Genomic DNA, 20,350 nt, shown 5'->3' on the forward strand with positions numbered 1-20,350 from the left:
TCTCTCAGAAGGCAAGAAGAGGAGAGGTTGTGAAAGGAACCATAAGAAGCGTGACTCCAGGGTTAAGGGGAGTAAAAGTGTCCTTTCCGTGGAGATTAGCAAATACAAGTGTCTGTGCAGTGGCATTGGTTCACAGCTGGAAGGAAGTTGAAGGAATTGCTTGTAACAGCAAAATGACTGTGTTTGATAAATACTTAGCTCTGTATTTACAGAAAGGCAGAGGATGCCCTATTGCTGAGCAAGAGGTTTGCTGTTACAACACAATTTGCTGATAAAGTTAAGTGGTGCATTTTGGTTGGCATTTTGCATAACTGGTCTACAAGAGTTTTTGAAGAGCTGGCTAAGCCCTGGACTGTTAATAAGTCTTTGAACATGGGGGAAGTTCGAGAGGACTGGAAGAAAGCTAATGTTGTACCAGTAATTTAGAAGGGCAAATGGGATGACCGATGAAGTAATTATAGCCCTATCAGCTTGACATTAATTCTGGGCAAAGTAATGAAAAGCCAGATATCATAGTTGATTAATAAAGAATGAAAAGAGGGTAATATAATGCCAATCAATGTGGATTTATGGAAACTAGATCTTTTTCAAAGTAACTTGATATTTTTTTTATGAGACTACATGTTTGGTTGATAAAGGTAACCATGTCAACGTAATATACTTCTGGAAGGCATTTGACTTGGTACCTTATGACATTTTGATTAAGAAACAAGAGTGATACAAAATCAACATGGCACACATTACATTGATTAAGAACGAGCAAACTGACAGCTCCTAGCATTTAATTGTAAATGGATAATCATCATGGAGTGCATGTCTTCCTAGTGGGGTCCCACAGGGATCTATTTCTCAGACCTCTTGTATTTAACACTTTTATCAATGCCCTAAAAGAAAACATAAAAATCATCTTCGATAAAGTGTGCAGATACTGCATCCAGGAGGCGGCTGCTTTTGATTTATAAACAGGCAATGAGTAGGAGCATAGGGGCTGGATCATCCCTTTCTTTGGAACTGGTTTGACCGGTGTGGGATGCTGGGTTCCATCTCTGCACTGGAAAGAATACTGAAGACTTGAAGACTGGACAAGAGCTGTAAGACCCTGGGAGCCATTTAAAGTTACAGAGGGAAGGGTAAGGGAGACTTGGCTGTAGTCTGTAAGTACTTAAAGGGAGAGCCAAAATGTGACGAGAGGCTCCTTCAGCCTAGCAGACAAAAGCAGAGAATCATAGAATGGCTTGGGTTGGAAAGGACCTTAAGATCATCCAGTTCCAATCTTCTGCCATGGGCAGGGACACCTTGCACTAGACTGTGTCGCCCAAGGCTCTGCCTAACCTGGCCTTGAACACTGCCAGGGATGGAGCATTTATCACTTCTTTGGGCAACCTGTTCCAGCGCCTCACCACTCTCACAGTGAAGAACTTCCTCCTTATATGATGGAATGATCAGAGGACTGGAGCACCTCCCATATGAAGATCGGCTGAGAAAGTTGGGACTTTTCAGCCTGGAGAAGAGAAGGCTGCGTGAACACCTCATAGCAGCCTTCCAGTATCTGAAGGGGGCCTATAGGGATGCTGGGGAAGGACTCTTCATTAGGGACTGTAGCGATAGGACAAGGGGTAATGGGTTAAAACTTAAACAGGGGAAGTTTAGATTGGATATAAGGAGGAAATTCTTTCCTGTTAGGGTGGTGAGGCACGGGTATGGGTTGCCCAAGGAGGTTGTGAATGCTCCATCCCTGGCAGTGTTCAAGGCCAGGTTGGACGAGGCCTTGGGTGATATGGTTTAGAGTGAGGTGTCCCTGCCCATGGCAGGGGGGTTGGAACTTGATGATCTTAAGGTCCTTTCCAACCCTAACCATGCTATGATTATATCTTATCTGAACTTCCCCTGTTTAAGTTTGAATCCATTACCCCTTATCCTATCACTGCAGTCCCTGATGAAGTCTCTCTCCAGCATCCTTGTAGGCCCCCTTCAGATACTGGAAGACTGCTACAAGGTCACCAATGAAGAGAATTGCATAAGCAGTTGCAGTGCCTGGAAGCCAAAGCAGGGTAATTCAGGTGCAGATTTTTACAGTGAGGGTAATTAGCCATTGGAACAACTTACCGAGGGTTGTGGTGCATTCTCCAGCTCAGGAAGCAAGGTTTCTTTTCCCCAGAAGATCAGCTCTGGTTCAAACAGGAGTTAATCTGGGGCAGCCTCATGGCCTTTGCAGCCAATCCTGGCAGTTTCTTCTGCCACGATCATCTTCAGCTGTCCATCTCAGCATAGCTCTGGCTGCTCCCTTCCCTTGCAGTGACAGCACCCTCAAAGGCTGCTGACTTGGGGGATCAAAGGTGGCACGAATGCCGTGCGGCTGGGAACGGAGAGGCTGGCATCCCGCTGGCATGGGCATGGGAGCCCTTCTGCTCCAGGGACTGGAGCACAGCAGCCGTCCACCACTTCTCCTTTAAATCTGTCGTGCGGCTGTCTGAACTCTGAAATTTCCTTCACTCTCTCCCTCGCCTTGTTAACATGTGTTGCCTTTGGGGTAATCAGGGAAAAAATATTATGTCCTTTTACAATTACCGGGTTTTGGAATATTAAAATGTCTCTCTGCATCGGCAGTGTTATTTTGATTGGTATTCTAACCTTTGACTAGCCCATAAAGCGAGCCGCTCTTCAAGCCAATATTGCAGGACTGAAATTTAATTCCGAAATGATTCCAGATAATAGGGAGACAGATAATATATGCATGAAGGATATTATGTTTGGACTAAATGCAGCAGGGCCAGGGCTTGGGAGTTGAATAATAGCCCAGAGTGAGTTATAATCTGTGGGACAGAAATACCTTACTGTCAGGGCCAGAAGAGGAACTCTTAAATCAAAAGGAGGGAGATAAGGAGGGAGTCGAGGACAGGCATCTCAAAGGGAAAGGGCATCCAGGAGAGGGCTTAAAGGAGCAGCCCTCTCCATCCTGCTACAGAAGGACCTGTCTTCCCTTTCTTACGTAACAAAGAGTACTTAGTAAAAACACATTTCCAAGGAAAACCAATGTGCAGGAAGGTTGTACTGGGAAGGGAGGCTGAGAGTCTGCAAGTTCTTGGCAGTCTTTTCTGTTTCCTCCTTCTGGACACATTAGAAGGGGATGCAGGATGATTGAGACTTCTTTGTCCGTGTTTCTCTAGAAGTTATAACCAGATGGACCAAGGGGTTGTTGATGTGGTGGGTTTGCAATGTGTACTACGGTAGGGTGCTCCTGTAATGGCAGAGTAACCATCAGGGTTGGGTTTAGTATCCACTTTCACAGAGGCGGCAAAGGCATGGTGTGTGAGCTGTGTGGCCAATAGTTGTTGCCTTCCACTGTCTCAGCCCCCGGGTCTCACTGGCAAGCAAAGTTGTCTCCATCCCTCAGAGCTGCTGCCCAGGCTGGTGACTGAGAGAGGAGCTAGGAGCATCTTGTGTAACAGCTGAGGTGCAAATTCTGTGCCTTTTAAATAGTGGGGGCTTTAAGAAGCAGCACCCCCCTCTAGGCTCTCTGCCCCAGGGAAGGGAGCTTGGGTGTTTTGCTATTTGCTCCTCTGCAAGTGGCACTTTGTGCTTTGCCAGCAGCTTCTGAGCATGGTGGAGCAGTCAGCAGGGTACTTTCTGCTCTGCAGTAGGTCAACCCTATAACTTAAGCCTGCTGGGCAAGGTGTTGGGAGTTTTTCTGTAGCTAGACTTCACAGAGCATTGCGGAGCACTGCTGTCCTGGGAGGAGGGGAGCTGAGCAAGCAGAGATGGAGAATAATCTCTGCTGCTGGGGTGACACAAACCCATGTCGATATAACAGGCTTTGGCTCAGTGGCACGAGCTTATAGTTTCAAAGTAATGATCCCAGGCTCGCATTTCATTTCCTTTTCTTGCAGTCTCAGGAGGTGGTCTTGCCACAGCTGAGAGGGGCTCTAGATGCAGCCTGGAGGCTTCACTGGTTTTGGATGACTTGAGTGATAACATACATGCCCATCCCAAGAGGGCAGAAATAAGCAGTGTCCATCTTTGTCTAAAGCAAATGGTTTTGTGTGTTTCCCTCTTCTTTGCCTTTTGTTTTTATGTTTTCTTGTTGCATCCTAAAAGCACCGGAGCAATTTTCTATGGAACGTATGTCTGTGCAAACTGTTCTTGTAGCTAACAGGAAAGATGTGATCCCCTGTGGGTTAATGTAAGTTCTTGATCTTGCTTTACTAGAAAGTAGCTGAGTTTCCTGACTTGTGAAATAGCAGATTAGTAAATCCTTTTGGCCATAAAATCCACACCTGGGTGAAAGAGAACCCTTCTTGCTGCCAAACTCATGGCAAGCAGAAGGCTGTGGGTTGGGCACATGCAGCCCATTCCTTGCTCACTACCATTTAGACTCTGCTGGGTAAGTGAAGACAATCTCTGTCAAGGTCTTATTATGTGGAAACCATTTAGAGCTACTCCAGTGTCAAGGGGGCATCAGTATTTTGGTCCTATTAACATCAGTATTTTGGTCCTATTAGCAACAAGCTGTTCCTGGCACTTCCTTCCATCCTGTCCTTCCTTCCTTCCCATAGCTATCCAGCTTGTGTTTTAGCATGTGTTCATCTCACACAGGGATTAACTTCTTTACCATCAGGGATTCTCCTACACTCTCTTTCACTAGTACATATTAAAATGTGCTGGGCGCATGTTAAAATCTCATCTCTTTTCCTAGACAAGGTGTTTTGGAGCCTAGTTTTAGCCTTTGGAGCAAACCATTTTTGCGTACTGTGCTCAAGGAGGACCTGGCACAGGTGGAGAGAGCTCAGAAGGAAACAGAAGGGTCAGAGAGCTGGGAGATGTGTTCCCAAAAAAGACTGAGGGATCTGGGATGGTCAGCTTAGAGAAAACTAAGCAGGAATAATTTCTGGAAGAATTAAAGTGTTCAGAGGAAGGCAAAAGTTTATTCTGAGTGTTTGTGGTCAATGGCTGTTGCTCATGTCCTTACTGTTGCAGTGAGATCAGTAAATACTCCCTGAGGATGAGGGCAGGGGTGTGAGATCTTTAGCTCTTGAGATTTCATTGGTTAGAAGACTATGGTGGGGATGGTTTGGGTGGAGCTGGTCCTGTCCTGAAGCAGACAGTGTGGGTCATCACTTCTCCCTTCCTGCCCTATTGTGACACTTGGGCACAGAACGTCTGCTTTCCCTGGGACACATTGCTGAAACCCAGAGCACCTGTGCAGGGAAAGAAGGGATGGTTGCCTTGGCTGCCATGTACATTCTCCAGTCCTTTCCTGATGCTGTTTGCCCAGATCAGGATGTTTGTATGGGGAAAATCCCAAGATGGCCTTTATTATTTAGCAGTGCCTTCAGGCTTCAGCAAGGACCAGGGCCTCCTGGTACCATGTGTGGTACAGAGGGCTCTCAGATAAGGCAGGAAAGTGATGATTCAAGGAAACTGAGGAACACAATTATCCTATTTGCCCCCATGCAGCCTGCTCGTACTGGACAAATCATTAAGTAGAATTTGTTGTTTCTGTGCCTGTATTAACCAGTTCAAAAGCTTAGCCTTCTAGATGAAGTTGTAAACAGTGGTTTGCTGGGTACACTGCAGTGGTTGCTTTACCTAAAGCATCATTCTCTATTCAAGTGGTTGGGGATAGGTTGGCATTTGTGGTTCTACATGCATATCACCATAGCCTGCAGGCTCAAGGCACAGAGGCAGCTGCTCAGACCTCCCATGCTGCTCTTCCTGCTGAGTGCCATATTACTTGACTGCACCTCACTGTGCCTGCACTCCCCTTGCTGGGGCATTTGAGCATCTGTCCAGGAGCCTCCTGGCTCCCATCTAACTGTGTGCACACTGCTGCTGAGGTTAAACATACTGCTCAGACCTTTACACCATGAGAGGTTGCTGCTCACAGGTGGAGGAAGGAGCCACGCTGGCTCTCCTGGTCCTGCCTGTTGATGAGGCAGTGTGCTGTAGGTGCCAAAGACAAAGTTTTGGAAAGAGCATTCAAAAGCAAGCAAAATAAGCACAGTGAAATCTAAGCAGCTTGTCCTTTTGGTAAGAAATCTTTCTGCAGTGTTGAGGTTATGCAGGCTAAAGTGGCCTCATGGTCCCCACAATGGGTCTGGATAGGCAGTGAGTTGCTGCAGGGCTGGTCATGGTGTGGCTGGGACCTGTTAGCCGGACCCTTGCTCTAGGTGGGTATAATGGTGTGCACAGCATGGCTGCTGCATGGCTGATGTGCCACACACTTGCATCCCGACTTGCCCAGTAGTGAGCCCTTGGCATGGAAGCCTAGGAGCAGACCAGGGAAACCATAAGGATGGTCAGAATTGACCCTGGATCACTAGTGAGCAGGTGTCTGTCTGGCAGCAGTCTGGCATTTCACCTGCATGCAGGACCATGGCTGTGCCTATGGGGCACCAATGCTGTTAGCAGAAGCTGGAGGCCTCCAATCTCACATGCCTGCTTATGTGAAGGTGTGGGGCAGGCTGTGTTTTCCCAGGTGTCATGTACTCTGGTCAGCTGGAGAGGCTGGAGCCTTCTTGCGTGCTTTGGTATTGCAAGAGTCAAGCCTGACCCCGGGCCTGACACAGCTCCCTGCAGTCAATACCAGAGCAAGCCAAGAGGAGAAGGGATTAGAGGCAAGGCATGTTTTACAATAATCCTGTAGCGTGTGCTGCGTTCCAGGCCAGGAGGAGCTGGTAGGCGAAGGCACAGTGCATGAAAGATGGCCTTTCCCAGAGTCCCATGGGCTGGGCAAGGGTCAGAGCATCCCTGCATCCCAGTCCTTCAGCTGGAGCTTTACATGGGTACCAGTACAGCTGCCTAGTGCCTGGGAAAGGAGCAGTGTCCTCTTTTCTCTGCTTTTAAAAGACAGGAGCTCCATGTAGGAGCATAAAAGCTGATGTGTGTAGCTCTCCAAGGAGGGATGGAGGGTAAATCAGTTTTTGTAGCCTTGGAGATGAAAACATTAACTGCTTTCATCCTCATTGTCCCACCAAGCCAACATGGCTACAAGAAGGAGAGTGACTGCCTGCCACCTCCACCAGCAACAGCAGGCTGGTTTATGGTAGCAATTGGCTTGCCAGTGCCTGGAAAGAGGTTTTGTTATATGAGGTGTTCCTGGTGCCATGTGCTGAATGTGATGCACTATCCTGCTGAAAGGGGGGATACTGCAGTGCTGCTGCTTCTTCTTGACTGAGAAACTGGGGGTGTTGCAGCCTCTGCCCCATTGCACAGAGGGGTACTGTGGCTTGGCTGTTGCTTCTCATGGGCTTGATAAAGCAGGAAGAGATGCTGAACTGGGAGATGGGAGATACTGTAGAGGAATTTGTGTATTAATAACTTACAGTTCTTCACAGTCATTAATGAATTAAATCCCTCAGAACCCCAAGGCTACTAAGCAAGTTGATTTCACAGTTGGGATTAAAAGTCTCCTGCCGCCCTTCCCCCATGCTGGCACAGTACTTCTGGCTCCATCCTGGCTATTGCTCTTTCCACTTGCAGGTTTCCTTGCTTGAACTCTTTGCCTGCAGCCCATGGATCGGATCTATGACAGTGGCTTCCTGAGAACTGTCTGGAAAGTCTGCAGATAGCCTGCTTTTGTATAGGAAACAACCCTTCATCTAGGCATAAACTTCTGTTTTGTGGCCCACTGGGGAGGGCAACTCTGATCACATCAAAGCATGAGCCCAGACAGGGGCTATCTCACAGTGTCTGGTTTTGCCATTTGCCTGGGCCCCTCATATCACCTGGGACCAGTTTCTCCTTACGTGCTTTGACATGGATGTTGGTGCTGACCAAAGCTCCAGAGCAAATGGACATCCTGAAGTCATTGTCTTAATTGCTGCACTGCAGTCTTCCCAGGCCTGCTCAGTACCCATCAAGTTCTTAGCAGTGCCTTTCTGCATGTCAGTAGGTGTGGAGGCAAGATGCTTGTATTTACTTTTCCCTTCCTTGTGTTAAATCTCATTGAAAGAGTTCATAAAGATGCTGTGTCATGTTTTCTTGGGCATCCTGTCCATAGATGAATATGCAGGTTTCACTCAAGGCTTATAGATCAGCTTCAACTCCTTCACTTTTCTTTGAGCCAGATACTCCAGCATTTTTGCACTGCACTCAATATACCTTAAGGCCACCAGCTTCCACTGAGCTGTGTAGCACAGAGGGTAGCTGAGCTGGTCTCTCTCCTACGTGCAGTGACTGGCACCCACAGTGGGTTTCGGCAGTGTGGAGATGAAACCTCAGTGCACTGTTGTGCCAGCACTGCTCATGCATGCATCCTGCAGATGCATTTTTACTTAAACAAACTGTGGATATTTAGTGTATGGTCTTGTGCCAGCTGGAGGAAAGCCTGCTCTCTGCGCTCTCCAGTGTTGTAACCTCTGTCAGCCTGGCTCTGATTGATGCTATTAATATTTTAGAGATCATTTAGGATCTCCGCCTTGGCTGAGCTCCTTGCTCAGGGAAGAGCTGTCCTGAGTGGATGTCTGCAGCTGCCAGAGGAGCACGCTTGCTGCCTGCCTGTGTGTTTTGGAGGAGGCAGGTCTGCAAGTTAGGAGGACTAATGGGAGCAAAAGCCTTCGAAGAGCTAATTGCTAGCCTCCAGCAGGTACAGACTGGCCCTTTCTGTGGGTGGGGTCTTTCAGCCTCCCTGAGACATTCCCTTCCATCCTTGCCTTTTGGTAAAGGGCCCAGCTTCCCTCTGGATGTTGTCCCACAGGCTGCATTTGATCAAGGTCCTTGCTGTGGAGAGGTGTCCCCGTGCCCCTGCTTAGCCCTTCCAGCTCCTGGAACTGGCCTCAGCTTAGCTGCCTAACCCATAACAACTTTGCATCTCTCCTGTGTTTTTTGTCTCCCTTTGCCATTGTAGCATGTATACTTTGGCCACATGAAGTTGTTGTACTGTAGCCTTGCCTATGGGATCAGTCAGTGCCAATCAGGAGGCGACTGACGTCCTTTGCTGGTGCTCTGTTAGTGCATCATCTCCAGCTGCCTCTCAGGAGCTGCACGTGGATCCATCCTGCACCTCCCTACCTTGCACCCTGCTGTAAACAGTGAGCTGCAGAGCCATTCCTCTTGGTGCAAGGGCGCTCAGGTGGTGGCTCTACTTGCACAGCCCATGGGGCCCAGCTAAATCCAGCTGTGGCAATGGGGCTGATGTGCTGCAGGGGTGGGGGCTCTGGCAGATCCAGGAGACAGTGAAGCCATGCGACTGAATCCCAGACTGTGTTTGCTCTGCCTAATTATCAAAAGTATGAGTTTGTTCTGCTAGGTGCACATTATGCCTTTATTGTGGTGTAATTATGCCAGCTGCCTATGTTTAGTGTCATAAAAAGGAATAAAATGCCCATTACCCGCCTAAAGAATTCTTCTTGTGGTTTTTTTTTTTTTTATTTTTATTGCTCTGGAGTACACAGTGGGGATATCTTTGAGCAGCAATTCTCCATGTAAAATAGCTAGTGAAATACTGCGCCTTCCGGAGAGCTCCTCCAGCCAGCAGCCTGCAAAAGGCAGCTGCCACTGCTGCCTACCGCCAGCCTGAGCTGGTGGTCAAGATACTGAAGCCACCACGCTGCCACCACGCTGCCTTGCCCTACTTGAGCTCGGCTGCTTTCCGGCAGCGTTCCCCTCGTGCCATCCAGGTTCCAAAGCTCCCTCCTGCCAGCACAGCGCCCGAGAGGTGCAGGGTGATTTCCAAATGGAGGAGAGGATGCAGCCTCACTACCTGCTGGAGCTATTAAGAAGGACATGATGGTTATCTAGGTCTAGCCAAGCTATTATGATGTGTGAAGGAGCCCTGTGCCTGTAAGGTAAGGTAGTTAAGAGAGCAACGAAGTGATGTGCAGGTGGGAGCCATGTGCTTCTTCACCCTGCCTCATCTGGAGTGCCGATAACAAAAGCCAAGCAGCATGAACATGCCAATGTGACGGTGCTCTTGCAACAGCAGGGATGCTAAGCCTCATCCCCCAGCCAATCTGCAGCTCCTGCAATTTGGCTTCAGCTGCTTTGGGGTTTCTTGTGGCATCTGAATCTCTGGGGATGCGTTGCTGTGGTGGTGAGAGATGCCTCGAGGAGCAGCATCCTCCAAGAGCTGAGGTTCTGTGCAAACATCAATTACCGAAACACATACCCTGCCAGGGAGGAGCAGCGGGAGGCTTGCTTTGTGTTTGTAAGCACTAGGGGCATTTTGGTGATGTTAAATAATTTCTGATAGAAGAAAAAAAAATACAGAGAACGCTAAATCCAAACCCCACATCTTTAGAGGTTGTTAAAAGCTGCCTCTCTGCTTTTCCTTCTTCTAATAGTTTCAGTCTGTAATTGCAAACGGACTTTATTAGCCTCATTAGGAGCAGTTAGTGCTGGCTATAGATAGCTCTGAAATGTATGGTTTCAGTGGATGGTAAATCTGTTGGTTTAGTTGGCTTGTTTTTCAACTCGATGATGTTTTCAGCAGTTCCCTGGTCCCCGCTGTGCCACAGATACCTCACACAACGTCCCTTTTAATTCCCTCCGTTTGTTTTTTACGTCAGGTGTTCCTTGAAGTGGCCTTCACAGCTCTCCACCCTTTTAGCCGACAACTACGTCAGGGGAAGATGGACTTGCACCTCCCCACAGCTTCATTGCATATGCACACGCCGTCTGCCCCGGCGGCACGATTGCCTTGGTGAAGAATCCAAGGGGCTGCTGATAGCAATCATTGATTAAGAGGGTAATTGTCCTGAAAATTCAGATTGATCAAAAGGCAGAAATGATAACTTGTGTAACTGTGTTTAAAACCACGTCCTGTCAATAGGGGAGACTGAGACGTGGCGAGCAGAAAGCAGGGAGAATTGGATATGCGAGCGGGTGAGTGTGCCTATGGTTTGGGGAGGAGGGGGAGCTATTCTTCCTTGGGGTCCGTAGCAGGATGTTTCTTGTCACTGACGCTGGGCTATTGGAGATTCAATCACTTTTATCTTCCCCTCTCTCTCAATCCAAATGCCTTTTCATATTAGAAAATTAGAATCAGCTCTGCTCATGCAAGATTTATTAGCTCTGCTGAGCAATACCACAGAAGAGTAAATGATGTCGCATTTCAGGGGCTTTTTACACATTATGACCAAACTTGCAACTTCTTAAATATTCTTCCATTGAGCCACTTGCAGGGTGTGAAAGAGATGGGGAGCAGACTTCTCTCTGGAAATAGTTCTGCATCAGTCCGGCTGTCTCTTCTTTATTGTCGTAATGATTGGATTTGGTTGCTCATACAGGTCTTTTCTTTGGGCTCAGTTTTTGTGCTTATTGCTCTGGAAACCAAACTCTAAGGATTGAGCTTGTTTGTTCCATTTTTTTTGTAGTTCCTTTGTAGAAACACTTTTCGGTTCTAAAATGCAGATCTTCGGAGCTCTGCTGCTTGCTGGCACTCATTTACATCTAAAGAAGACAGATCTCATTTTCTGCTTACATTTTTAACCCTGCGTTTTGTGTGGGGTGGCTGCTTTTTTAAATGCCTTCTGACCTTGTGTCATACACAGCTCATGTTTTGTGTGATGGTCCTTTGGTCTTCAGGCAGTAGACGCTAAAGCTCTTTAAAGAGATGAATGCATTTGGGTTCATAACACTCTATAGATATTGTGGGGATACTGAGGCACAGGGAGGGGTTGGAAGATTTCCCTGTGGAAATTCAGAGATGGGAATAGAAATTAGCTCTCATCTCTCCTGTTCCTGGACTACAGCCACAGGGCTTGCTTGTGAGGCTTTTCACTTTCAAATTGCTTTGCAGGTATTAAATCCATGCAGCATCCTTGCGGGCTGACTGCACAGGAGGGTCACTCAGCTGCAGGAGTTGGAATAACAGGCTGTTGGGAGCCTCTGCCTGAGGTGCTGTTCAGTTCTTCTTCCCAGCTCAAGAATTAATGCATTTTAGGTTCACGGTTTTTCATTGATGGTACACAAATGATCTGATGATCCACCAATCACTGACGATGCACTCCGCAGCACTCCACCCCTCTCACAGTGAGCTTTGTGTAGGTAGCACCTAAACAAAACAAAAAAGTGGCTGTTTCAAAGTAAACACCATTTTCTGCTAGTTCTAGTTTGGAATATTCCCAAAAGGGAGCAAATTTTTCTCCAGCCATCATTATTTAGGAAGGTAGACAGCACCAGACAGGGATACTGATACCCCTATTTTCAGTGTCTCACACTAAAACCAGCATTAAACAGAAGCTGGCATCAAGCTGTGGAAGGGAACAGTCCATTCATAGCTTCAGCTGCTGTCATCATCGTGCCGTGGAGCCCAGCGCCTGCAGCTGAGCTTCTGCCAGTCTTTTGTCTGTTTGGGTCTGACTTTTCCTTCATGTGGCCAAGCTGCTGGGAGGATTGCAGTGCAGACAGGATGAAGGAAAGGTTGGGGCAGCCTCATGGTAAGATCCTCTCCCTTATCCATCAGTGTAGCCAATATGTGACATCACCGTGGCTCATCATTGTGGGCTCCAAATGCTTAGCATCTTCTGCTTGGCAGGTTTAAAGGGACTCTATTAGCAGGAAGTGCTAATTACATTTAAAACAGCACCATAGTTGGACCTGTCCAAATGCCAGTCTAACTTGGCACAAAGTTTACCATTCATCTTAGCAAAAGGCATTTCTGAAGAGCTGCTTGAAGCTGTGGCTTGCTGGCAGGGAGATTTCTCATCGAGTGTTGGTGCTTGGGAGGCAGATACACTTGACAAGCAGAAGGACTTGACTTTTTCCCCTTCCATGTACAAGCACTATGTATTATTCAAGGTCTTCTTAAGTCAATGCTGGGTTATTAATCGGTTGCTTCTCTGCATGTTAAATTTGCCTACTAATTTCGAGGCTCTGGAAGAGGACTGCAGCTATGAGCTTGCACAGTATTTTCCCTCCATGGCTCTCCATACATCCATGCATGCAGTCTGGGGCTGCTGCACCCCTTTGCCTTGGGTTCAGGTGACGTGGTGCTGCCTGTGTGCCAGCCATTGAGCTCCAGGTTATTGACTTAATGTTCCCATTTCCAGATACTCACTGTTGGCAGGGGGAGCAGGGGCAGGGCCAGAGGAGTAAAAGCCTTGCTGAAACTTGATGGGCCAGGCAAGACCCCAGCAAACCACTTCCTGAGGACTTGGGGTACTACAGTCCCAGGTGACACGAGGGAGGGATACAGTGGTGTGGCATTATGCACTGCCCAGGAAGGGTTTGCTCATGAGATAGGTGTTACCCACCTCCCCTTGGCTCCTGCCTGGTTTGCAGGCTGATGTAAGGAGTTATTTGGAGACAGCCTTCATATCCTGGGACTCTTCCTCCCCTGTCCCCCAGCCACACCTCCATGCTCCAGTCTCCTCTCCCTCCATGAGCACAGCCAGCACTGCCCGCAGTAGGCAAGGCACGTGGGCCAGTAGCGCCTGCACGTTCCAGGAATCACGTCAGCTGTCATTACTTACATTACCTTGATTGGGAACAGTCAGTTATGTCACCGTCCATCATCGTGTCTCTCCCAGGAGACCTGAGGAAGGAGGAGAGGAGCAGGAATTATAAAGCGCTTCTGCGGTGCTCTGCCAATCCCACTGCTCAGTTGGCTGAACATCTGTCATCAGGCAGCTTGAAGAGAAGGTGCTTTGTCTGATGGATCTTCCCATTGTAGCTCCACAGGGAGGGGCCTTCAGCAACACAGGAGACTACCCTGAGGGAAGAGCACTGGAGACTTTGTGGAGTTCAGCCTGAAGAGAGTGATGCTGCTGCATGGAAAGCTATGGGGGGGGACCACAGGAGGACCTGCTGGGGCTGTGGGCTGGGCTCTCCTGGCTGAAAGCTGCTTTGGAGCCAGAGTTACCAAAACTGCCTCCAATCTGAATGAGCTCAGACTTGCATGTGTGACTGCATAGGATTCCTGGCCATGTCTCAGGTGGGAGTTCATCCTCCCTTTGGCAGGGAGCTCCAGATTCTCCCGATGAGAATGAAATTTGGCTTTTGATGAAGGAAGCATCTTATTTCTAATGGAAAATGATCTGGAAAGTTTCCAGCCCTTTCTGTCCCTATTAATTTGGGACTTTGTCTCCAACTCCAGCAGCAAGTTTCTCTGGCTCAGGTCCCCCTTGCAGACTGGGGGACAACACGTGGCAGTGGCTGTGTCCATCTCTGTGGCACAGCCATGGTGCCAAGTGTGGTGGGGAGGACAGTTCATCTGTCTAGCAGCCTTGTATGGATATATTTGTGCCTGAAGTCAAGATGGGTTTGAGAGGGTAAGGAGAAACAGGAGTTTTATGGCTGTGGCCAGAGGTGCTCCAGGGCTGTAAAGCCAGGTTTCCCAAGGCTTGTGTGACCATGTCTGTCAAGGCAATAAGTGAGAACCATTCAAGAAGCACACATTACCTGGTAGGACACACTGGGAGGTGGGTAAGGCAGCAGTGACTGCCTCCTTGGGTTTCTTGCTATGTGCGTGTTGGTCCTGGCAGTGTGACTTTGGGGTAAACACTACCTGTTAAGCATAGTGTTCACAACTGGATTTCTGTTAGCTGGGCAGGGAGCAAGAGTGGTTTGGCTGTGTTGCCCCTCTAGATAGCAGGCAGCTGGAGGGAAGGAAAGGCAGGGCATGAGAGGGCTGCACCCAGGGACTGGAGCAGGGAAGAGGAAGTTTCATGGCTGGTTCTGTATGTTTCTGCTTGAGCAGCTCTATCAAAGGCAGGGAGATGGTTCAAAGGGGGATCTTAAAGCACGAAGAGGACCTGGCTGGTGCCAGCAGTGGCACACAGGTGCTGGGTGGGTCTGTCCTGGGCTACTGAAGCAGCCTGGTCTCAGTCAGGGCTGTGCGAGGCATCTTGTGTGGGTACAGCCAGCAAGGTCCAACCTGTCATCTATCCTGTCATTTAAAGCACTTGCACTATGCAGAAGGGAGGCTTTATGTGAGCCAGGGGCATCGCTGCTGTTATTCTTAGCTGAATTTGAAGAGCTCTTGCTATCCTCAGCTTTAGGTATAGGCTTTGTTGTGCTGGATGGCCCAGGTGCATGGAAAAGATTGCAGCGGGTACATGGAGCAGAGGAGGGTTGTTCTGGAGGAAAGGTGGGTTTCCATGGTGGGGGGATAGCTAGTGAAGTGAGTAAATATGTGCTATAAACACATTCAGAGCATCTCTGCGTGAAGAACCCAGCACAGCCTTTTTGAGTGAATAGAAAGAGAGCCTGGGTTCAGTTCATATGTCTGTTTTCATTTCTTTTCTTCTCCTGGTCAACTGTGGCTGTAGATAAGAGTTTTCTATTTGAAGTTCAGAAGGGAAGGGAAATCCATTGTTGGAAGAGGAGACTTTCTTTTTGCTTGATATCTATCTCCAGCGACACAGCAGAGAAGGAAAAGATTTGCTATGATAAAGGTAGCTTGGAAAAAAAAAAAGGCACATTGAGTGTTGCTTTTCTCTGTACTTCAAAGCCTGGAGTAATATGGAGCAGTGTAAAAGAAGGGAGGAAAAAAAACAACCTAGCCCAGCCTCTGCATGGGGGCTGTGAATGCAGAGCCATAATAGAGCAACATCCTGGCCAGCTATCCAGCGCTGTGCCCAAACCCTTCACCAGGGCTTGGTGTGGTGTTACTCAGTGTGCACAGCACTGCCAGGACTCCACAGGGATGGGCTGCAGGGGGGGATGCTCATTGCAGGGGGAGCAGAGGAAACGTTTTGCAGGTGGTGCCTCCCATGGAAGGACAGAACCAAGGGAAGTCATGCACTGGAAGGAAAACCAGGCAAGTCTGGAAGCAGCATGGGAAAAATGTGCCAATAAACACTTAATTATTAAAAGAACTCAGAGGTTGCATGGAGTGTTCAATATGATGAGGCAGGGTGAAAAAGCTGAACAGCACAGCTCTGGTGAGGGCTATGGGTGGGAAATGGCTAAGTATCTCCATCCATGTGCCTGTAGCCAGGGGGGGTTGGCTTTCTTGGGTCCTGGGCTGTAGGGTCCACTTTCCCTGGGGCTCAGTTGTTTCCAAAGGAACCAGAGTGGGGAAGTGCCTATGTGTGCCACCCCCTTGGCTTGGAGCTCCAGCCTCCACAGTCACCAGTAAGATTCAGGTGACTCAGTTGTGGGCCTGGGCTTTGTGACATGAGCAGAGATGGGAGCTCCCTGTCAGAGGACAAGGCAGGGGACAGAGAGGTGCAACCCAGGAGCTGGGGCTTCTGACACCCCTCTTGCAGTGCATCTGTGTCCACACAGGCTTCCCATTCCTCTACCCCAAGGGCACCCTCCAGCCAGACTGATAGAATGGGGATGCCATCATGGTTTTCATGTTCATCCCCATTCCAAGCTCAACACATGGTCCTGGCTTCTGGACCAGCCCTTGCTGTGCCAACCCGCTGCCGCTCTGCCAGTGTGTCTTGGGCTCACTGAGCTGCTGGGGCACCCCTGGAACAGAAACTGGCCAAGACCCCCTGTTCCCCTCCAAGAAACCAGTGCAAGTAAAGGAGAGAGCAGGCGTGTGCTGGAGGCTTTGCCTCTGCAGGAGGCTGGGGAGGAGGAGGACGAGAAACCAACAAACTCATTTTCAGCACTGACCTGAGCAGAGGCTGTGAGAGAAAAGATTTCCAGCAAACCTGGCTGGTCAGGGTTGCTAACGAGCCTTTCCTTTGAGCAATGTTTTACATTCTTTAAAGATCGCAGGGAGCTCTTGGGGAGAATCTACTAAAGTAAATGGCAGAGTCAAGTGCACCGGCTCCTTTCTTTCCCTTTTCTTTTCCTTTTTTTTTTTTCCCTTTCCCCTTTCTCGGTTCTCTTTATTATGTGGAGTTGCTCAGGCTCTTTCTCTCACTTCTGTTTCTCCTTTTGTTCTCTCTTTGTCTATTTATCACACTGTGAAGGTTGAAAGAGATGTTATTAATCTGGGAGAATGAAGGCAGGATTAGTGGTATGAATCGGATTTTGAGAGCTGTAATGATGGAAAGACTCGCTCTGCTGGCGGGCTGCGTGAGTTTGATAAATGGGGAGCACTCCAAACTGACTCGCGCCTTCCTCCGCACTGCTCGCTTTGCCCGCTGGGGCGTGCCATGCTCTCAGATCTGCCAGCCATCCCACACCGCTCCTACCTGAACCAGAGCAAAAAGCCAAGGGTAAATCAGAGACAAATATCTCCCATTGCACTTAAAGAGATCATTTCTTTCAACATCTTTTTCAAACACAGTCCTGTCAAGTTCTTGGACAGCCTCGCGCAGAGGTAGGATCCTTCCTTGGAGCCGCGGCCATGCGTTATTGTCTCCTGGCATGGCTTTGCGGAGGAGTTAATGTGGATGCAGCAAAGCTCCCATCCTGCAAGGCACAAAGAGGCAGGATCATGTCTGTAGGGCTGCGCCATGCTGCGTTTGCCTCCTGAGGAATGCACCGGGCTTCAAAGCCCTGTGGGGCTGGAGGAAGGCAGGGGGTATCTCATCCAAAGTTGCTTTGGGGTCTTTACCATGGAATCTCCTGAATGAGGGGTTCTGCCCTTGCATAACATGAGTCAGGTCCCCTGTTACCAAGCTTGGGGGTGGTAAAGCAGGCTCTGGGAACATCCAAGCAGAGAATAGCCCCTATCTATGGGGCAAGGCAGGACTGTCTGGACCAGTGTCTTCAGTGAGTAGGGTCCTTTCCTGGGATCACCCCATTGCAAGCTCACCCACTTGAGCCCTTCCTCCTCCCACCCTTGGGTGTGTGGTGGTCCATGTTGCACCCTACAGAGCCAGAAGAGGTAGGGACAGGCTTGTATGGTAGGATACATTGCACTTTGAAGCTGGTTCATGAGCACAGAGCTCACTGCCGTGTTGATGTTGTGCCACCAGGTGTACATACACGGGACCTCTACCCTTGTCCAGGGGCCCTTCAGTGTGGTCCTTACCCCATCCTATGCTATGATTTCTGCTATGGACATTTTGGACTCACTGCTTGCTGTCATGGATAGGTTTAGGTCTTGTTTTCCAGCCTGGAAGTGTGCATTTGCTTAAGTGAGGTGTGGTTGCATGAAGGCCAAGTACAACATGTTGGGAAAGTTTGGGTGCTTCAGCCCCCTCATCCCAGGGGTTGTGGGCTGCACTTGGCCCTACAGCCCAACCAGGGGAGCACTGAGTGTATGATGGTGGGTGCAGAACCACCCATCCCTGCAAGGTTTGCATCTTACCTGGGTTGAGTAGGGGTTTATTGCTCAGTAGAGGAGGGGAAACAGCAGTGTGCAGCAGGAACCCTGTTGCGATGGGGGAGGCAGGCCGTGGGCAGCCCAGAGTTGTCAATGTCCCTTTAACTACAAGGTAATGGACTCCCCACGCTCGGGCTGAGCTCTCCTCCTGCCTTGGCAGGAGCGGTAATGATTGTCAAGGTAGAGCTAATGAGACGTGCACATCTTTAAAGGATCGTGGCTTCCGAGACAGAATTAAAAGACAAAAAATAGAAAAGAAGGGATGGGGGAAGGAGAGAAAGTCCAACTGTGCTGCCTTGGCCACCAAGGTCCATCTGTCCTCCTTGCCCCTTGGCAGGATCACCCCTAAATGACTTGAAGGGTCTCTTTGCTTGCTGCTGCAATTCCTGTTTGGCCCTGGGGGCTTTTCATCTCCCTGAGGGCACTCCAGAGCCTCTCCACAGGCTCTGGTCCCCAGAGTGAGGAAGCAGGGCACTGCTGGGTATGCAAGAGCATGGTGGGCAGCACCTTCCCTGGGCAAGCAGCAGGAGGGCAGCAGCTCAGCCACTCTGTGACACTGCTGTGGGGACAGTGGAGCTGGAAAGCAGGATAGGAAGAAGGTGTGCAAGACAAAGGACACAGGAATGTCTGATGCTGGCGGAGCAGATGATGATGCTGTCAGTGCTGGCTGGCTCATCCCTCTCTCCATCACTTGCTCCCAGATCTGAGATGCTGTACTTGGCTCTTCCAGGCATGCATAAAGGTCCTGTCTGGATGCCAATGAGTTAATGATCCCCGCCCCACAAATTGCTGTCCCACCGGGGGAAAGAAGAGGTGGCTCCCCTTTGGTGCTGGGAAATGCCCCACGAGCACTCTTGGTGTAGGAGAGGCTGTGTGGATCTGCCTGAGCCAGGATCTGGCCCTTTGGAAAGAGCTAGTGGAGCTGGGACGTTGTGTGTGGTGTGACTGCCTGCACACACATTCCCTCCTGTTCTCACTATTTCAACTTCACAGGTTGAAGTGGTTCAGAGCAGCCAAACTAAATGAGGAGAGATATGATCAGTCAAATATTCCTTAAATCCTGTCTTTAAGAGCTAAGTGCTTGGCTGGAACTTTAAGGCAGGTAATGAGGCTCTCTTCAGATCAGCTTGTGATGTGGAAACTGCTAGATTGACCAGGCTGCAACTGGAAGAAAGCTCTGTCACAGCCAGGGATGGTGCAGCACAGGACTCCCCATGCGCTGGCTCTCTGCACCAGGCTGCTGCTACCGTGGCTCCCTGCCACCTCAGCACATCTTCACCTTCATCCTACAAGGGGTAAAATACAGCTGGGAGCTGAGGGGAGCAGCCTGCTTGCACTAAACTGGGTAACATCCATCTGGATGGAGGGATGTGTATGGCGGTGCTTTGGAATCCAGCCGCAGTTTGCTCCAGGCATGTGGGTGAGAGCTTGGGTGCAGGTGGTGACCCAGAGGATTCCTGTCCCTCCAAAGGATCCTCATTGATCACATTTCAGTTTTAAGCTGATGGATTTGTTTTGCTGCAAAAATCAGAGTGACTTCAGTGGCTCTGTGAGGTGGGTGCTCTCTTAGCTTCATCTCTAGCTGGTACAAGGGGAGAAGGAAAACAACACCATTCTTCCAGCAGCCTGGTAAGGACATGTTGGTAGTATTGGTCCTTCCATTGCAAGGCACCATCCTTTCCTCTGCAGTGCTTGCCTGCAGCAAGATGGCACCTTTGCAGTGCACTTGCAAGAGCAGAGGGGTTGGTTTGCTGGAGGAAAAGTGGCAGCACAAGAGAGGCAGAAGAGAACAGAGCAATGCTTAGTGAGATTAAATGTACCAAGTGTCTCTTCCCAACTCCAAAATACTCATTTCTCCTTTAGGATGGGACTGAGGGAGAGCCTGGTCTTACCTCGCTGCTCTGCACCATGCTGCTAGTGCCAAAGTCATGGAATCATTGAATGGGTTGGGTTGGAAAGGACCTTATCATCCAATTCCAACCCCCTGCCATGGGCAGGTTGCTCAAAGCCCCATCCAGCCTGGCACTGAGCACTGCCAGGGATGGGGAACAGCTTTGCTCCTTGCCCACCTGACAGTGCCTTGCCATCCTGTTGTCTTCTGGGCTTCTGCCAGGCAAGAGTTTGGGACCCTCTGAGCTTTCTGCTTCGTATCCAGGTTTTTTAGGCCTTCTGTTGTTAATTATTGAGATGTAATAATGTGATTAGTGCACTATTAAAAAAATCGCTGATATGATT

General features: G+C 49.2%; 1 protein-coding gene across 5 annotated transcripts in view; it reads left to right on the forward strand.

Annotated features, from left to right (window-relative positions):
- ERI3 (ERI1 exoribonuclease family member 3) overlaps nt 1-20,350 on the forward strand; it is a 130,539-nt gene that overhangs the window by 56,014 nt on the left and 54,175 nt on the right. Inside the window, exons 7-8 of one of the 5 annotated variants that reach the window (XM_061345042.1) lie at nt 10,506-10,684; nt 10,769-10,837. The exons of 2 other annotated variants lie outside the window; for them this stretch is intronic. In XM_061345042.1, coding sequence (XP_061201026.1) covers nt 10,506-10,643 — 138 coding nt within the window. In that variant the 3' untranslated portion in view covers nt 10,644-10,684; nt 10,769-10,837. Of the gene's footprint in view, nt 1-7,479; nt 8,336-10,505; nt 11,128-20,350 lie in introns of those variants that run through there. 2 more of the 5 variants (XM_061345041.1, XM_061345045.1) reach the window with 2 other exon arrangements.

This window comes from Neopsephotus bourkii, unplaced genomic scaffold, assembly GCF_033783945.1.
Source record: "Neopsephotus bourkii isolate Nb327-2 ecotype Australia unplaced genomic scaffold, CSIRO-AGI_Nbou_v1 NB_234, whole genome shotgun sequence".
NCBI classification, from domain to species: Eukaryota; Metazoa; Chordata; class Aves; order Psittaciformes; family Psittacidae; genus Neopsephotus; species Neopsephotus bourkii.